The sequence below is a fragment of the Paramormyrops kingsleyae genome, chromosome 6, assembly GCF_048594095.1.
Source record: "Paramormyrops kingsleyae isolate MSU_618 chromosome 6, PKINGS_0.4, whole genome shotgun sequence".
Taxonomy (NCBI): Eukaryota; Metazoa; Chordata; class Actinopteri; order Osteoglossiformes; family Mormyridae; genus Paramormyrops; species Paramormyrops kingsleyae.
In genome coordinates, this window is record NC_132802.1 from 29481500 (window position 1) to 29500906 (window position 19407).

The following is a 19407-nucleotide window of genomic DNA, read 5'->3' on the forward strand; positions in this document are numbered from 1 at the left end:
TCCCCTAATTCCTTACCGGAGTCGCAGCGACTTTAACCGAAAATGCATCAGAAATTTAAACTGTGCAGAAATCTCATCGCTGAATGCGTTCACCTGGCCTTTGAAAATAACCATGAAAACCGAATTAGTAATTTCGCATCAAAATCTATTTACATAACTTGTTTTGTGATTCAGGTACAGCTCCAACCCTAATGCTACAAGACTACTTAACACACACTAATATGCAATGTTAAGCTCTACGTTGCTGTTTCCTACCTCTCTTTTGCACTGATCTGCCTGATGTTTATCACTTTGCTCTGTCATTTATTATTGCTACTGCTAATTCTTTAATACTGTAATACTACTGCAGCATTCTTTGTATTTCACTGTATTCTGTATGCCACTTTGTCTTGCTACTTAATTTGCTCTGAATGTTGTGTCATATAAGATATTTTATGTTAGATATCTTGTAGTAGTTAGTATGTTGTATTTAGTATTTATTCTGTTGCAACGTTGCACTGCTCTGTTAATTGTAGTCTTTGGAGAAAGCATTCAAGCAAGAATTTTATTGTAATTTGTACGCTGTACTTTGTACGAAAGTACAAAACTTTGAATCTTGAATGGTTTTTTAACAGTAATTGATTCCGGTTAATTTGAAGAGCACGTCAGCGGAACTATATTTTCGTTTACACGTCTTTCTGTAACTTTAGTTGCTGTCGAATTCGGGACTGAATACAAATCCAGTGATTATGGAATTAATGCACAATTTCTTTCATATCCTGAAGATGGCAGTATGACCCGAATATCGGGACGGGAAAAACAACGCACGAATCTACTGTAGGTAGGAGTAAATTAATTCGCTCTGATAGAAATAACTACTGTGTCACAGGCGGGAATGTTATATAATGAGTGTTTTTATAATTCCGTAAAAGTTTATTTTAAACTACCAATTCTATCATTTTGTGTTTTTAATAGATATTTATAGATATTTTCATGTGTAATTAAGGAAATCTGAGCAGCCACAGGTTTACTAGGCTGCTTGAGGTAAGATCTCTACAATCATCTTTCCCAAAGTACCTGCAGTTAACACTGTCAGTACACCATAAACAGACTGAATTTTGCTGTGTTGGTAAGTAGTTGGTGGAGAATGCCAGCATGGTTAAGGCATCCAAAGCACACAGACCAAATCCAAAAAAAGATTAGTTTTTATCCTATGAACACTCTTGAAGTCTCAGGTCTTCAGGTAGCGGCCTTTTAATTACCCCTAAAGTCTGAACAAAAACCCACGGCGAAGCATCCTTCTGGTACTATGGTCCACATATGTAGAACAGCCTTCCTGAAGACCTGTGTGTCATGTTCCAAACACAAAGGAGGCGGGAACAGGTATGAGGCCAAAACAATGGGGTTTATTAAAGGAATAGGAACAGGGCAAACAAAAGGCAAAGCTGGTAATAGGGGGAACTGCTGGAGCACACACTTGGGTGACATCAATGACCAGACTGGGGAGCACAGGACTGGGTGGAACTCTTATACACCACTGATGAGGAGCAAATGAGAGGCATCTGGTGTGAATCACACGAGGGCTGAAACGGGAGGTACAGTAAGACAAATGAGTAACTATGGAGAGAAAGAGAGGGACAGGGATGCAGGGCATGACAGTGCCCAACCTCCGCCCTTCAACGCATGCACTCCAGGAGGGACCCACAGAGACCAAACAACAGGGAGAGAGACAAAAGGGGACACTGGACAGAACAAGGGATGATAGGACACTGGACGACTAGACACAACAGGATGAAACAAACAAGCATCCTGACAGGGGCACTGAACGAGCATTGGCTAACAGGAGAGACATGAGACGACACTGGGAATCAGGAGCAACACAGAAACCAAGGAACAACATTGACCAAAACAGTGAAGGCACACCAGGGTCAACAACAGATAACCAATGGGGAACCATACACTAGGGAAAATGACAAGTGGAAGAGCTAGGGCATTTGGGCAAAAACAGAAATGAGGCAGGAGGGAACAGAATTGGACTAGGGGGTTCTCTAGTTGACACCAGAGGCCATCTCAGGACAGGGAACATGGGTGGTCCAAGTTTGGGATGGGGACCAAGGTCCATCATGCAGGACTCAGGGCCTAACCCAGAGGGTCCCACTCCAGGTCATCTAGAGGGTTCTCCTCAGGGCTTGTCCCCTCGGAGCAGGCGGCCATCAAGAAGACAGGCTTGGGGCTGGAGGCCAGCAGAGGGTCGGAGCAGGAGCCAGTGAAGCGGCTGCAGGCAGGCAGCAGCAAGGGGCTGGCGAGGCAGGCAAGCAGCAGGCAGGAGCAGGAGCCTGGGGGCGTGTGAGGCTGGGCTGGGACCTTGGAGAGGTGAGTGAGCATGGTGGGCACCTCAGGAGATAGGCTGGGAACCTTGGGATACCAGTGGAGCTTGGACGCCCCTCGAGTTGGGTAGAACTCAGTCATCATGGGTACTTCAGGAAGCGGGAGACACTGGGGCACTTCAGGAAGTGGAGCAGTGGCCTCGTCCAGGCCAGGCTCCCGCGGCTGACCGACTTCGTTCAGGCCGGGCACGTGGGGTGCGGCAGCGGAGAAAGGACGTTCAGAATCTAAGGGGGAGTCTGCACGCTTCTTTTGCCTCTGCGTCTTACTGCGGGAACCGGAAGCTGGCTGGCGGAAGCCAGCGGGTGGATGGTGACACTTTTGCTAGCTTGATTTCAGGAGGTGACGCTTTTGCTAGCTTGATTTCTGGGGAATGGGTTGATAAATCAATGGGGGGTTGAGATGCAGAGTGGGTCTTCACTACAGGTGGGTTGAGGGAGTCAGATTAGGAGGTTAAACAAAATGATCACTATGATTCTGTGAAGTACTTTCACCTCTTTTTGACCTAACACATACACTTATGGGGCTTCTTTGCTTTCTCTTGACCTGGGTGCTATTTTTGAGTGATGCTAATTTATCTAGTGTACGCCTCACATTTTCTCCATGGTCCTGAGGGAACTCATGCTCTCCATCACATTAAGCATGGGAAGAGGCTGGATGAAACAAGAATGGGGATTCAAAGGGTGTGGAAAAACAAGCCAAAAGGGCAGTAATATGGAAATATTTTTTAGGAAAGTGTAATAATCAAAACTTATTTTATTAGTAGATCAGTTTTAGGTGATGCTGTGGTAACAAGACCAACTGAACCATACATCAAAAACTTAAATTTCCAACACATATACTAACCATTCCCAACACGCACACACCCCAAATATTTGGAATGTTGTATAGCACCAATAATTCAAAGCATTTGGGAGGATATGACAAAGACTTATATACACATATACTTTATACAGCATTTCTTTTACACTACAGAGTGAAATTGTGCACATATTAATTTATAACTATGAATTTTAAAAAATCCTTTTGAGTTTTCATAATAAGACAAGCATGGTCAACTAGACTAATCAAGGAAAGGCCACATGTAGCATAATGGTTTAGCACACGGATTTTTGTGATCGTTGGATTTTTAAGAAGTGTCTGAAGAAACAACATTTCACTGAGGCAGGGTTTCACAAGCCGATCCTTGGGGACCCGACAGTCTACAGGAGTAAAAATGTGGATTGTCTGGGGCCCCCCAAGGATGAGAAACACTGCTCTATGGAGCACCACACCCGAATTACTCTTAAAACATCCATTTGTATGATCTGACAAAATAAATTCAAGTTGTAAATTTCTTAGGATAAAAGTATGAATAATCTAGGAAAATAAAATAACAAAAGTAGGTATGTAATTTCCCTGCTGTGTCTTAGTAAACCATTTGCACTGTGAATAGGAAACATATGACAGAGGAGTCTGGAACATTCCCAATTTCATCTCAGTGTTTGGTAGAACCTGCTTTTTCTGTGGCTTGTGAGGACTTCTCTCTGTTTCTGTTATCTGTCACTGTGACAATAAATGTGTTTCTCCATGCAGTCTGTATTTTGCAGTCCCTTGTCCTCATGAAGAATCTCCTTTCCTGATGACACTGATTGGCTGTTTAGTCCCAGGTCGTACTATGAAGGAGGTGCCATAGGGCGGCTTTGATGTTGGCAAATCACTACGATGACAGAACAAGGGGATGTTAAATCAAGACTCATACTTTACTTAGAGTAAAAAAACTGGTCTGTGACCTAAGTACTTGGAAGTTTTTAGAGTAACAGAAAAACATACCTGCTTTTTCAAGTCTTAGAATTAAGAATTATTATCCATTTTATTATTACAAACCAAATCATAAAATCATAAATAGTTATCTAAACATGCAGGTTGTCCTAGAAAAGATGTAATGAAAATTGTAAGGCTTACGAGATAATATTTATAATTGTGACACATAAATGATGGGTGAAAACCTCATAAAAACAAGTGGTTTTTCCAAAGATGAGACATACAAATAGGTACTATTTTTATTTCCTGCTTAAAGTAGAAATTTTGAAACCCCAAGGTACAAGTTCTTTTATTCTCTCCTAATAACTTTATGGGGGGGGGGGGTTCTCTAGTTGTAAAACATATAAAAATAATATTTGCCACTAAGGAGAAGCACCCAATTGTATATTTCATTTTAATTGTACTTGTAGTCTTTAATGGTAGTATACAAAATACAAAGAAATAGTGTTATCAAATGGCTTAGTAACATTGTTTTGTTACATGACTAGAATGATCAAACTGTCAAAGCTAATGTCTCCTCGGAGTAAAAAGCTCTGATAATTCTGTACCTGTTGGTTTCTTTGGACGTCACAGAGGATTTGTGAGCCATCTTTGCCACTTTACTTCCCAGTTCACTGAGGACAAAGCTGTGAGCCTGCGAGGAATTAACGTTTGTGGGTGATCCTGTTTTCATTTTGTCAGCAGGATTCTGCCTGACAGGAATTCCAGACTCTTTGTCTAACTGCCTCAAGCCGTATCCCTGGTCCAACTGTTTCTTATGTATAATGCTCTGGAGGGTCCTGTGATTGCCAGAGGGGGGCTCTGGCTTAGCCTCAGGGGGTGGCACTTTTGTTAGCTTGATTTCAGGAGGTGGTGCTTTTGCTAGCTTGATTTCAGGAGGTGGTGCTTTTGCTATCTTGATTTCAGGAGGTGGTGCTTTTGCTATCTTGATTTCAGGAGGTGGTGCTTTTGCTATCTTGATTTCAGGAGGTGGTGCTTTTGCTATCTTGATTTCAGGAGGTGGTGCTTTTGCTGGCTTGATTTCTGGGGAAGAGGTTGATGAAACGATAGGGAGTTCTGGTGCAGAGTGTGTCTTCACTACAGGTGGGTCAGGGGGAGGCAGATTAGGAGGTGAACTGAAATGATCACTATGATTCTTAGTATCTTCCTCTAAGTTTGCAAATTCGGGAGGTGGAGGGATGATAGACGTGCTGTCATCGTGTAATCTATTCTCATTGTGAGTGGGGTTAAGTGTTGGAGTGGAGCGCACAAAGTATGTGTCCTGCCTCTTTGGAAACTGAGCTACACGCTCACCTACGGATGCTGGAGGCAGAGGGTTCAGGAGACTCTGGGCTGAAGAGTTTGCATTATTGGTCTTTGTTTCATCAATTGAGGAAGATTCATTCAAGTGTAATGACTTGAGTTTCTCTCGCTCCTTGGCAGCAAGCAGAAGGGCAATAGGAGAGGTTGTGCACTCCCTTGACTGCAAGCCTCTACTTCCCCTTTGAAGGTAGTATGGCTTTCGGCTCACATCTAAACCATGCTTGTAGCTTCTGCTGGCTTGCATCATGACATAACTTGATTTTGGGCTGGAGTAGATTTCTGGGGCAGGATATGTAGTTCCATCTAGAATAACTGACCCAGAATCCTTGACAGGAAACATATGTCCCTCAGTCACTTTGTTGGGAAGGTTGGCCTGCAGGATGTCCTTGACATCTTGCTGGTCATTCTGCATCTGGGGACTTGTACTCTGAGCTGGCTTCGCAGGAGCATCTGACAGTGTAGCTGACCCAAAATTGTTGACAGCAGCAGGAATTTTACTGTTGATTTGTACTGGACGTGAAATTTTATCTGTGGAAGGATCTTCTAAAACGATGATGGGGTTATTAGGCTTATGTTGAATATCCTTCTGTTTATTTAAAATGCTGGTGTTTGGCATACTGTACAGCTTAGCCTTGTTCTGGGGGTTGAAACTGGAAGGTGCAGTGACTTCAGCTGGAGAATCTGAAACTTGCAAGGAGGAGAGCCTATCTGGCGGAGAGGGGGGATTCTGGATTCTGGGTGTGGTGCCTTCTAATTTCTCCACAGGTAGAGTAGGGTCTGAGAATGGGGGTAAACTGGCATATTTAGTGACTGCTGAACTAGAGAAATCAAAGATGTTGGTGCTAGGTGAATTTGAGGAACCTTTCGAGGGAATTTTCAGGGATGACATGACGGGGGAGAGGTCTGAGTGTTGACTGAACACCTTTTGTACTGGCTTTGGTGATGGTGGTTTCCAAGCAGGCAGATTAGGTGAGGAACAGCTGGCTGAATTTGTTGGTGGGGGAGGGGGCTGCATAGTTGGTGGTGGAGGAATGTACATCTCTCCTTCCAGTGAATTAAAAAAGGAGCTCTGACTGGGAACTGCATTGCCATTTTCTGAAAAAGAAAGAAAGATCGCCATAGGTTAGAACCAGTAAGAATCGATTACAAGAGCATTCCATCAACAGTGCAGTGACCTTGTACTGATTAAGTGGTTGGAAAATGATAAATGGATGGATGGATGATGAAAGGATGTTTATATAATAATGACATTTAAAGATTAATAAAGCATCTAGTCACTATTTAGTTATTTTAAGTTTGTTAATGAATACCTAATTCAGAAACATGAGGCCTCAAGTTCAGTAAATAAAATTATGCAATTAATTTATGCTGCATTTCTACAGAGAATCATTCATTAAGAGCTGAGCTGGAACAAAAAAAAATGCGTGCAGATTGTTTATTAGGACCAAAGCTGAAAACCCCACCATTCTTTCCCTTTATAAAGCAGTAAGATTGAACATAATTCTTGCCAATATGAGTCAAAAAAAGCAGCAAAAGCACCTTATTCAAGAATCTACCTGTTGGTGTCCTAGAATCAAACATACGGACCACACACAAACAGAGGGCACAAGGTCAGGGTATACCCTTGGTGGGATGTCAGTTTATGGCAGGGTTTCTTCATGTACATACTCAAACTATTTATTAAGACAATATTTCACTGTCTTTCCTGTGTTCTCTTTTCCTTCCTCCCCCTGCAATCTGGTCAAGATCAGTCAAGCACACACATCATGCAGCAGTTGACTGGTACCTCTCCCAGCTGCAATCATTCCTTTGGTTGGGGGCATAAGTGGCACTTTTGGAATTGGGACAGCAAAGCCTTGGGAAGATGACTGGGAAACAAAAAGAAGGAAAGTTGATGACATAGGGGTTAATAATAGTGAAATGAATAAATGAGAAAAACAATGTGAAGGGTTATTCAATTTATCTAGGTAAACAGATCAATCTTGAACTACAGATCAATGATGAGCCACATATCATCTCTTTAGTACTATTGCTAACTTATGTATGATTGCTGGGATAAAGGTCATGTGTCCAGGTGACCATACAGAACTGATGAAAAAATTGATTAGTGTTCACACCCCTCATCACACAACTGTGCACACCTGGGTGGTGATAATTGAACTGGAGTGTGAGTAATGCTTTAGGAGTAATTCTCCTGAGGGGACGCTCAGGTACTTGCGAAGGTTCATAAGGGTTCATTATTATTTGTTTTTTTACCGAAAAGGGTCCCTGCTAGGGTGACAGTGGGTAGCACTGATGCCTCATACCTGTGGGACCAAGGTTGAAGTCTCTACCCTAACTGCATGTGTGTGGAGTTTTCATGTTCTCCCTGTGTCGTATTGGAGTTTCCTCTGGGTACTTTGGTCCCCCCCACAGTCCAAAAACATAATAATTGATACTTTATTGATCCCCATGGGGAAATTCTTTTTAAGCCTCCCTCAACTTGCTCTATGTAGGTGAAAGCAAGATGCGTGTGAAGAGCAGCTGCCTGTAGCAGTACCCAGCGAACTAGGGGTTAAGGGCCTTGCTCAAGGATACACTATCGTTCAAAAGTTTGGGGTCATTTAGAAATTTCCTTACTTTTGGAAAAAAAAATGACTATCATTGTCATGACCTGCTCTTCCAATCCTCCCGTGTGCCACGCCCCCCTCGCTACCTCGTGTGGAATCTCTGTGTTACCAGCTGTTTCTCGTTGTTAATTAGTCTGATGTATTTAGATCTGTATTTGAGTATGTTTCCCCAGTCCGGCCATTAACGTTGTGAAGTCTAACGTCTTATGTTCCTGAGTGTGGTATTCTGCAATAAATCCCTCGTTCCCCGGTTCCTCAATTCCTTGCTCCTTCTTCCCCGGTCTATGGCATGAAAATCACAGCTGGAAACGGCTATTTTTAATGGAATATCTACATAGGTGTACAGAGGCCCATTATCAGCAACAATTAGTCCTGTGTTCCAGTGGAATTTTGTGTTTGCTAATGCAAGTTTATCATTTTAAATGGTTAATTGATCCTTAGAAAAACCTTTTGCAATTATGCATATCACAGATAAAAATTGTTGTGCTGATTAAGGAAGCAATAAAACTGGCCTTCATTGGACTAGTTGAGTATCTTGAGCATCAGCAATTGTCACCTGATCTCAACTCTATAGTTTGCGTTCATGTTGAGGTCCAATGTGTCACCGTCCAGCACCTTCACATACAGTACAGGTACGTCTTTAAACTTATGCAGTACCTTAATGCTGGTCTTTGATTCAACATTAAAGAAGCCTTTAGATTTATTCATAGCACTTTTCATAAATTGTGAACCCAGAACAATGCTCAATGCACACGTCAGCTGGTAATGAGATTACACTGACTGAAAGGACTAAGTCTGAGACGGCACTGGTCACAGCCTAACCTTTAACTGATACCTCACACTATTCATACCATCATTGCATAAATTATACAAATTACCTAGGAAATTTCTATCAATGATGACAGCTAATAATATAACTTTTTTAATTTATGACTGACCAGAATGGAAGCTTTTTCAATTCATATACAGAATAATTCTTTAAATTCTTCTTCTTAAACAGTTTAAATTAGGTTTGAATACAGCAGCATTAGTAGAATAAGGACTTATTGAGGGTGGATGGACTGACTTACAGAGGATGATGTGTGAAGCTGGACAGCTGGCCTGGCTCGCACCCTAGCTGTGCCTGGCTCTGGCCTGGCAGAAGAGTCCAAAGGCAGATCCACATTGTCTGGGGAAAGAGAAAATTACAAATTCTTCTCAATTCATTGCTCTTTGGTTCTGGTGTCATTGGTGAGAAACTTAGACTAAAAATCCAAAAGTTGAGGGGGACCATTCCTTTATAATTAAATGTCATAGTACATATGTAAATATGTTTTTGTTGTCTTTTCTTTTTTAATTGTGGCCCTTTGAATAATTTAATATCCTGCCGTAGATCTATTAGGACAGTTTTTGGTAAAATATCAGTCTTCAAAACTACTGGCATCCTTGTCCCCTCCACATCCAAACCTTAATCTTAACAGATTTCACAATTTCAAAGTTCATTTCTCTGCAGAAGTTCACCCTGCAGCAGACTCGTTTTCTAGACAGCTACCTGTAAAAAATGTAAATGCCCAAGGCCTGTAACATTTTACTGAGCCTTGCTACTGCAGCACTACATACCAGACATAAGGCATGGCATGCTTGAATACATGCAAAAAGAACCAGCTTACTTCACACGCATGAAGTACGAGTACGCATTCAAGCCTTCTCGGTGAACCATGCTTGGTGGGGCAGTAACCATGATCTGGCCTCATTGAAGCATCCCCAGTTCAATCTGCCATGTGAAGTATACTTCAATACCATTCTTAACTACAGATGATTCCTTCCTCAGGGAACTACTGCAGGTATACCAGAAGGGTTAATCTCCAGCCTACTTTTCCATCCAGCAATATCCAGTTTGACCTGCAGAACCTGAGTAATCAGGCATCTCACTGTATATGTCACTGCTTATGGTGCACACAAAGACACTGGCCACATCAGGTGTCAGTGCTGTGGCATTTCACTGCAAGAGAAATACCTCGCAAAACTGAAGGTGGTAGCGTTTCAAGCCCTCAAGACACTTCCTCAATCACTACCGTTGAGATAATATGGATTGCTATCATTGCAGTAGCCGGCTATCCAATCATATCATTTTTTTAAACTGCTGTGTTGAAAATGAAAAAAAAAAGTATTTAGTTATTTAAAAACCCTTTCCATTCACTGAAATGATTTCTTGTTAAATATATCTGCTGTGCACACACTTTCACATAGGTCAAGAGAAGCATCACTGAAAGGATTTCACTGACAGACTGCGTACAAACATGCAGCAAAACCAATCCACTAACAACTTTCAGACAGGTTAATTTATTTAATTCCCTAGATTTCTTTCAGGGAGTTCTGTTTGTGTGTTAGTGTGCTTATAAATGTATTTGCTCTATGTGTTTTGTTTTGAACTGCTTGTTTTTCAGCAATTTATGCACCTTGCTGCTGCCAGCTACAAGATTTCAAACCGGAACCATTCACTCACAGCGGACATAGTCCTACCCCACAGAGTCACACATCACCCCCAAAATGCACAACAAGTATAGGGCGACATCAACTGAATGGCAGACATGCATACTGCAAGCAAGGAGGAGCATGCTACAAAAATGGAATGATGCTTTATTTGCCATACGTGCAAATACAAGAACACTGGAAATCTTGTTAGTTTTCAAATATCCCCTCTTGCTCCTTTAAAACACACACAGACATATAGGAGAGAGTGAAGTGCGGGATCAGACCACACGGTCAGCCAATCATCCAGCATCCTGATGCATTTTTTGAGGTGGCAGGATTTAAAGGTCTTGCTCAAGGGTAGTGCTGGGCAATATGGCAAAAAAATTATCATGATATTGATAATTATAACAATATAATTTCTTTAACTCAATGCTCCATTTTAGAAAATGCTGACAGTACATTTCGTTGCTAGGTTTTTTTTCTCGGACTACCACACTGTACGTTACAAGGAACGGGTTTGACTAGAGTTAGGTGACATGCCCCAAAAATTATATCACAATATTTTCAGAGATTTTCACAATATTGATATTTATCACAATATTCAAAAACTCACATGTAGAAAACAGCCAAATATAACAGGCGGCCTTGTGTTTCTCTGATTATGATGACCATATTGCTTTAGTAATAGTTATGTCACATGTGACAGATATAATGATGAATTATGCTGACAACAGACTCATACCATAATGGAATTCGTGTAAAAACAGCACACTATAACTGTCAGATATGCAAGAAAACAAGTGTCGGCTATATCACGATACTCATGATATTCAAATTTATGACAATATGAATGTATATAATCGCAATATGATATTATGTTGCCCATCCCAACTCAAGCGTCTGATGAAGATGCAACTATTCTGTTGAGGCTGGAACTCAATCTGGCAACCTTCTTATCACAGGCACAATGCATCATACATGCAAACTACCACTAAGTTACATCTCCCTGGCAGGATGATTCCAAACGGATGAACTTATTTTGGCACATATACAATTCATGTTTGACATGTTTCATAAAGAGCATTAAGGATTCAGAGTGGAGATACTTGGGACCGAACCCAGGACCTCCTACATGCAAAGCATGCACTCTGAAATACAGTCGCCTCATGGATGCACAGAAATAGTGGAGAAATATTGCTGATTTCAAGCACATGCTTTGCATAAGATTTACACCCATACAGCTTCAGTGCAACTGCAGCCTGACAAAACATAATCACAATGATGTTTCTTTACAGGGAGCAAACATAAGGTCAAAAGCTGCAGCAGTTAATCAGACCTCATTAGCTTGTCTTCAGAGTTTGATTCATGTAATACACTTGGGTTACATAGGCTAGCTTAAAAAAAAAACTTCTATGTCATTTCCTGTCATTTAATTAGCACAAGGATAGTAAGCAGCTTGTAGAATCATGCATTATGTAAGAATATGAATGGCTTTGTGTGAAACGCAGCCCGGCAGAGATTTTAATTCTTATGACCAATTAATGGGAGGTCAACAAATCAACATTCTTCTGAAAGGACACTTGAAACTGAAGGAATATTTGAATGTGGCGTCATGAAAGTGACAGGAATTCAGTCACCATTCCTGCATGAGGAGCAGTCTACAATGAAAGAGTTCCTTACGCGGTACTCCAGCATCCACTCAGCTAGTAAAAATGTCAACACACAGGCTCTGCAGTGTCTTGTGGCTAAATGAACAGCTCATTGGGTGCCAAGAGGAAGAAGGCTATCCCAGCAACATGTGTTCCACTTGAATGTGAACCTGGCCAACACCCGTCTGTCAAACAGCCACCAGTCAGATGTGAATTGTTTTAAACTGGCTGGTTGGCTGATACTTGGACTAGACCCAGAATGCGTGTGAAAAGAAGGACAACTCATGACAAAAATCAGGAAGTGTTGCACTACCTTGAGCACAATGTTTTTATAAGATTGCATTAATTGTCCCACCTGTTCCAGAATAGCACACACATGCTAAATATGACTCAGGTCTGTTCTCACAACTCAGTAGCATTTTTAAAGGCTGAGAAACTCGAGCAAAGGATTTCTCTTATCTTTCATGTCCCCTTTCAAGCAGATTTACAAAGAAATGTTGTGGTCTCTAAATGGAAAAATAAGCTAGTGCTCCGGCCACATTACAAGGAAAACTTCCTTTTCAAGTTCAATGTGCTCTAAGCACATGGAAATGTGAATGTAAATTTAGTTTTGTTTATTTGGACTGCCAAAGTGTTTAATGTTTGGAATATATTAGCCACTGTTGCATTATGCACAGAATGTGATTGGTGGCTCTGAGGGTCTGGACTATGACTGGAAGGTCACCAGTTCAAATATCATGGCTGGCAGAGTGTACGTATCAGCACTGGGGCCTTAAATCTGACAGCTGCTGCAGGGGTGCTGGATAAAGGACTGAGTCAGTGCACTAATCCCAAACTTTGCCATTGTCTGTGTGTTTAATAGGAGAGTAAGACAGGTAAGTGAAAACTAAAGAATTCCTAAAGAAGGCACCTGTATCTTATACTACTTGTACGAATCATATGACTTCCATATAGGGAAAAAATACATTCCTAACTGAAGCTGAACCTATAATTAATTTTAGGAAAAGAAATACTTCAATTAATTCAATTTGCTTGTGTAGTGGGAACTTTTAAATAATATTCAAACACATCGTACAGATGTGTAGCCATGTCATTTTATATTAATAAAAGTTTTCATATTAACTGTAGATGGTATTCCCAAAGGTAATGAAGCAAACCTCATCCTGGAATTTAAATCATTTATGCAGGCAGGTCATCTAACTGTGACATGTACTGTTTAATCAGTACTGTAATTCTCCTACAATTCTCAGATGAATAGTTCATGAATAGTTCTGAACTATGTAAAATGTTCACTAAACATTATCAATCCCGATGCTATACAGACAATATCCATTTTCACTCAACATGTTTCCTACTGAGAAAACAAGTGAATATGAATACAAATGTAAATGAATTGCAAAATGAAATTACTTTAGTGAAAAAAATGTCCTTTCTGACTCTTGAAGAGAATTCATTTATACAAAGTGAAGATAGTTGTTACTCAATTGATTGTCATCTTCTTAAGTCTTTAATTATATGTCTTGCTTCTGACAGTGTGGTGCTTTATTCTAATATGTGACAAAACTGGTTTAAGTATTATTTTAGTGTTGGTTATAATGCTTGACCGGCCTTGCTTGACCTACTGTACATGCTCGTGGTTTATACCTTACTTATCATATTAGGTATAAGGTTGGCTTTTTGGGGTTATGTTAACCTTTAAATCTTGCTTATTTATGAAATTGAGATACTGTGAGATGGCCTTATACAATTTGCATGATTCTGCCATGGGGGGGGGCAGGGGCTTGTCAAGTGGTTATGACAGAAGGGGACATTCTACATTTTAGGACCCTTTTAGCCACTTCATTTAAAAAAACAGTCTAATGCAAAATTTAGCATGTGTCCTGGGTTCGAGTCACTATCAATAGCTTATATAAAAATTGAAGGTTATGCAACTTGAAAGAGAACAACATGTATGGATTACAAATGTCTTCATGACCGTGCCCCTCACCATCCAAGTTAATCAATCGCTATACATGTTCTTGCTATTTCACTCACATCATCAAACTACAGTATTTCCTGAAATTTGGCTGAAACTTGGGAAGTCAACTTTTACTTAATATGACCCCAAAAGCTCCCAAAGATTTTGAGAAATTTATAACACCTTTGTACAAAGGCACCTGTTTAATATCACTTTTAATAAACGAAGGTCTTCTCTTTTATTTTTCTTTGTAATTTTCCTACTTTTTAAAATATTTGAATATGTGAATTGGTGTATGACATCATTCAGCAGCTTCTGGTGGCTTTTTGAGCATGCTTTGGTGACTTCCCATTGGCAACAGCCGGCAAAACGGCACAGGAATCCGCCCCATACATGAACACTGCGCTCTAATTAACTTCAATGGAGTTTCTGTCGTTGATGCTATGCTTGTGAAGAGATGGAGTAGGGCAGTGGTATTCAAACTTTTTTTGACAGGGCCCCCTAGGGCCGATATATTTGTCCTGAAACCCCCCCCCCCCCCCCCCCCCAACACACACACAGAGGTTTGTAATTATATCTTCTTTGTAGGGACTCTCCATTCATTTCTATGGGGAAACTCTAATCCCAACATTACCTCCATAAGCATTACTCCTTGTATGAGTAATGACATGCCAATTTACGTTGATGATATAGATCTCAACACTGACGTTGTCTCACGTCTGGAAAAATGTAATGGTGGGAGGGGGGTGTCTAGTATTTCTTTAGGGGGCTGAGCTCTAACCTTAACAATAAGTAACCAAACAAAATACAAGACGTTTGGCATTTTTAGCTTTCTAACTGCAGTCACAGATCTTTGTAGGAACCTGAAAAATGGTCCCCACAACGTCATAATAACAGGCTTTTATCACATTGTGGAGCACATTTGGTCCCCACAATGTAATATAAACCTAATTCATACACACACACACGCACACACACAACATATATCTGGAACAGTATTCCAGATATATGTCGATGTATTTTCTGTTTCTACTCGTTTTAAGTGTTTCTTTACCATCTTTATCATTTTATATTAATACAACTATATCAGCTAGAAGTTACTAAATGATTCCAAGTGTGTCAGCATTAACTGAGCAGCCTTTCCACAGTAAACTTTTGTTACGTTACTAGTCATAAAAGTTTGATGTATTCAATACGTGGTGCCTGTCTATGTCACACATTTTAATTATTTTTATTTGTTAGCCTCATATAATGTGTATGGGGATATAATGTGTTCGCAGTATTTTTAAAATTTCTGAAGGTTGCAATTCTTAAATAAATCTGCACTGGGGTCGCTGTGTTCTGTTTTTTTTTCTTTTTCTTTTTTGGCCCCAGAGTTTGAATACCTCTGGTGGAATGGGGCTAAAAGAAAGTATTCTAGCAAAACAAGCATTGTCGTCAAGGGATCTAGATATACCTTTTTATTTAACCATATTTAAAAAATGTAATTTCCAACTTCTCCAAAGCTTCACCAAGTGCAAAACAAATAGTATTAATACCTTAAGTGGCATCTTTAAAATAGTGCCGTTAACGAACTCGCTCTTAACTAACGAGGTGCTATTTTTTAATGAACCAGTAGCGAATTTAAGAGTAAAAAACTTTTCAGAATCAATAAATCACGAAATTATAATGCCAGAGATTTTTCCAGACGTGAGACAACTTCGATCAGTGTTGAGATCTATCATCAACGTAAATCGGTATGTTATCACTCATACAAATAGTTCCGACATATATGTATGGCCAAATAGTGTTTTGCTGCCAAAGAACTCGTACGCTGGTACTTTATGGTAAAAAAAGTCCTGTGTACTTATTAGTTGGCTGTTTCTGCCTGTTGCTCTAAGCCATTGGCATTATTTGACGCTACCGAGAGCCCATATTGCAGCTACCACACTGAGCGACTGCTTACATTACTCTTACATATATTAAAAGAAGGAAATAGCACCCACTGAAACTCTCCGATAATTCAGGGTTACCGTAAATTTCCTGAAAATTCAAATTATACTCACACGCTGCAAATAATCAATAAGACTTAGTCATATTTATGGCACCAGGCAGTTTATAACATAGGCGGTTTCTAGATCCTATTCAGATGGACTTCCGTCTCGGATTTTTTGTCTCAGCCCCCCTAAAATATTTTTTCTAAAACTATTTAGCGATTTGTCCAGTATTTTTGTATACGATTCGTAGCACCCCCGGCGCAGAAAACTTTATCGCGTTGAATCCCCCCACCTCTGATCGGAAAATGTAATAGTGGGATGGGGGCATTTCGTATTCCTTCGGGTGGTTTAGCCGCCCCCCAAGGTTCAAATCCTATAATCATCCCACATTTACAATGATCTTGTCTTAGAAACGAGTCACTGTCTCGTCCCAGTCAGAATGTCACCAAAGTTCGATATCGCCATCGATGGTACTCACCGCTCTCCCTGATCTCAGCGTTTGTGTCGAAAAGAGACGGGGTTTTCCGAGTGCCCAGCAGGGTAAATGCTCCTCTTTTCATTTCGGATCTAATCTAAAATTAATCTAAAATGTGTTACACATGTTGCATATTTAATCAATATTGTACAAAACAAAATCTTTCAGTTTTCTAGGTACCGCGGATGGGCTGTTTCCCTAAAGGCTACCTGTCGCCCATCAGTTACCATACTCTATCGTTTTGCCATGACAATATGCGTCCATAAATGGCCACGCCCACTTCTCCTCCTTTTGTATTTGAATAAACGAAGTTACCTAACGAAGTAGACAATGGTTACCAAATAATAATTAACAGTCATCCCACTGTGACATGTCTAGTCTTGGTTCTCTTAAATTCTGAAGATACCTTATAGGTGTGGACAAACGACTGTACATTTATCTTAAAATGATTCTATTTAGAGCGTCTCGTCAATGACGTGCAACAGCTTTGCATGCATCCGTTTCACTAGATGAAGTCGTTTCATGTACAATAAATTGTTTTTCTAAATGTATTCCGTTACATTTTCTTTTATTATAATGAGTAAATTGTATGAATGTTCTGTGTGTGTGTGTGGGTTATGTATACATTATATATACATTTTGTCCCCACAATGTGATAAAAACCATCTATTTTGATGTTATGGGGACCATTTCTCAGTCCCCACAAGGAGAAACTCAATTTTATAAAAATGTGTGACTAATTGAAAAACTCTTGTTGTCAAAAGTCTTGTACTTTGATTGGTTGCTTATAGTTAAGGTTAGGGGGCAGGTAGGGGTTAAGGTTGTCGTTGTTGGGATTAGGGTTTTTCCAATAGAAATGAATGGACGGTCCCCACAAAGATATGAATTCCAACACCTGTGTGTGTGTGTGTGTGTGTGTGTGTTTTCACTGAATTGTGCCCTATGCTTTGCTACAGAGTTGGGAACGTGATCTGAAATTACGTGAGGTTTATACGACATGGTTACAGAGTGGTGAGGTGTGTGTTTCTTGTTTTCTGAGGGTGTGGCTTCTTTTTCGTAGTCATAGGAGCCGTGGCTTGTACTGGAAGGTCAGAAATGGATGTCATGCTGAATTTTTTATTAACAACAGAAACAAGCAGCATTGTTATTTACAGAACTGGGCTTGACCAGATATCAAAGGATTACATTCCAGATACGTTCCCGTACAGTTCCACTGAGAGAGACTCAGCCTAACTAATTAGTAAAATATTCAAGTGATTCCCACACCAATCAATAGCTACAAGCAACACAGGTGTACAGATCCCATTTGTAGTTTCCATATTTGCTGTTCAAGGCATCCTTCCCTGTTCCCATAACCTTTTTTTTTTTTAACAATTTTCTATCCATCCATCCATCCATCCATCCATCCATCCATCCATCCATCCACTAAACCACTTATCCTGTACAGTCTCAGACTCTTTCAACTGATTTAATGTCTGAAATGGGATCTTCCTGATGACAAGTGTCATAAACCTTCCCAGAACTCCAAACCATCAAAGTAGCACAAATAAAAACATTAATGCATAACAAACAAGCAAATAAATAGAATAGAATGCCACTGGACATGGGTTCTGAAGCTACCACATTATGAGTGTGCTCTTTTATTCAGATTTAGAGAATGCACTAAGAATGGAGGTAGCCTGTTTTCTTTGTTCTGAGTTGTTGCCAATTAATGACCAGATTATTCTTTATGTTTGGTACAGTGACATTCCAGGCTTACTAAGCACAAACTAGGTGAATGTACGTGAGTGTGTGTGTGTCTGTGTATGTGTGTGTGTATATGTATGCACACATACATACAGTACTGTGCAAAAGTCTACAAAATGCTATTATGCCGGTCAAATGTCAACGTGTGTTAGCTTCGCCATCTCAAAACCTCTGTGAAAATCACCTGATTGTTTCCAGCAACCACGCAATACACCCATGTATTTTTTCACTCAACCACGAGCTCAGTATAAGATGGGGAAATCCAGAGGGAATAATTATTTTTGAAGAAGTTGCAGACCTGTGTCTCTGACGTTTTCGGGGTTCTCATATAAGGGTAAAGCTCACTTAATTCATACTCGCAGCACAGTTGTTTAGTCTAGCGGTCTTTTTTCGTGTCCATGGGGGCGCAATTGCACCCCCTACCGGTCAGATGAAAATGCTATTTGAACATATTAAGTTCAATAAAATAAAATTATATTGTAAAGTTATATTTGAAAATGTGGCTTGTGTTAAGCTTTAGGTCAACTGTTAAAACCCAGGTGTGAGGACTCTTCAGCCAATCAGTCCTCTAATTAGTAATCTAATTAGGGAGTTGCAGTGAAAACCCACACACACAATGGCCCTTTGCAGATAAGATTGCCCACCCCTAGTATAGCATGTAATGACTGACTGGTTGGGCTCTCTCACCTTGCACCCCTTGGGAGAAAATCCTGGAGTCGCCTATACGTGCATTGACTGTGCATGTTCAAGGAAATTGACTAATTATTGCCAGTAAGAAGAATGATAGTTGGAGATGGGGCAAACAAATGGGTTTTATTATAGAACACAAGGAGACTGGCACAACAGACTGGAATAACAGAAGGGCAGGAACAAGAGGCAAGACTAACACTGTGCACTGGGAAAGTGGCACATAAAAGTCGGCAGGAACTAGTTCCTGGTCGAGACTGCCCAGGTTCCTGAACTGTAGTGTGAAAGTGCCCTTTGATGGTTGCTATTCTTTAATTCCCTCTCCAGGGATGGAAGCACGTCTAAGCACAAATCCACAAGTCCATAAGTCTCCTCCACTCTGGGT

The 19407-nt window shown here is 40.4% G+C and overlaps 1 protein-coding gene across 2 annotated transcripts; it reads right to left on the reverse strand.

Moving 5' to 3' along the window:
- Nucleotides 1–3102: 3102 nt before the first annotated feature.
- LOC111844745 (uncharacterized) lies at nt 3103–16834 on the reverse strand. 2 transcript variants are annotated; one of them, XM_023813495.2, is made up of 5 exons: nt 16593–16834; nt 9149–9246; nt 7256–7337; nt 4716–6564; nt 3103–4063 (listed from the first exon to the last, which is right to left on the reverse strand). In XM_023813495.2, exons 1-5 carry the CDS (start codon nt 16672–16674, stop codon nt 3964–3966), a joined length of 2211 nt encoding a protein of 736 aa, XP_023669263.2. In that variant the 5' UTR covers nt 16675–16834; the 3' UTR covers nt 3103–3963. The 2 variants fall into 2 exon arrangements, with proteins under 2 accessions (XP_023669263.2, XP_023669265.2); XM_023813497.2 differs by lacking the exons at nt 9149–9246; nt 16593–16834 and having other exon boundaries at nt 7138–7305.
- Between the last annotated feature and the right edge of the window lie 2573 nt (nt 16835–19407).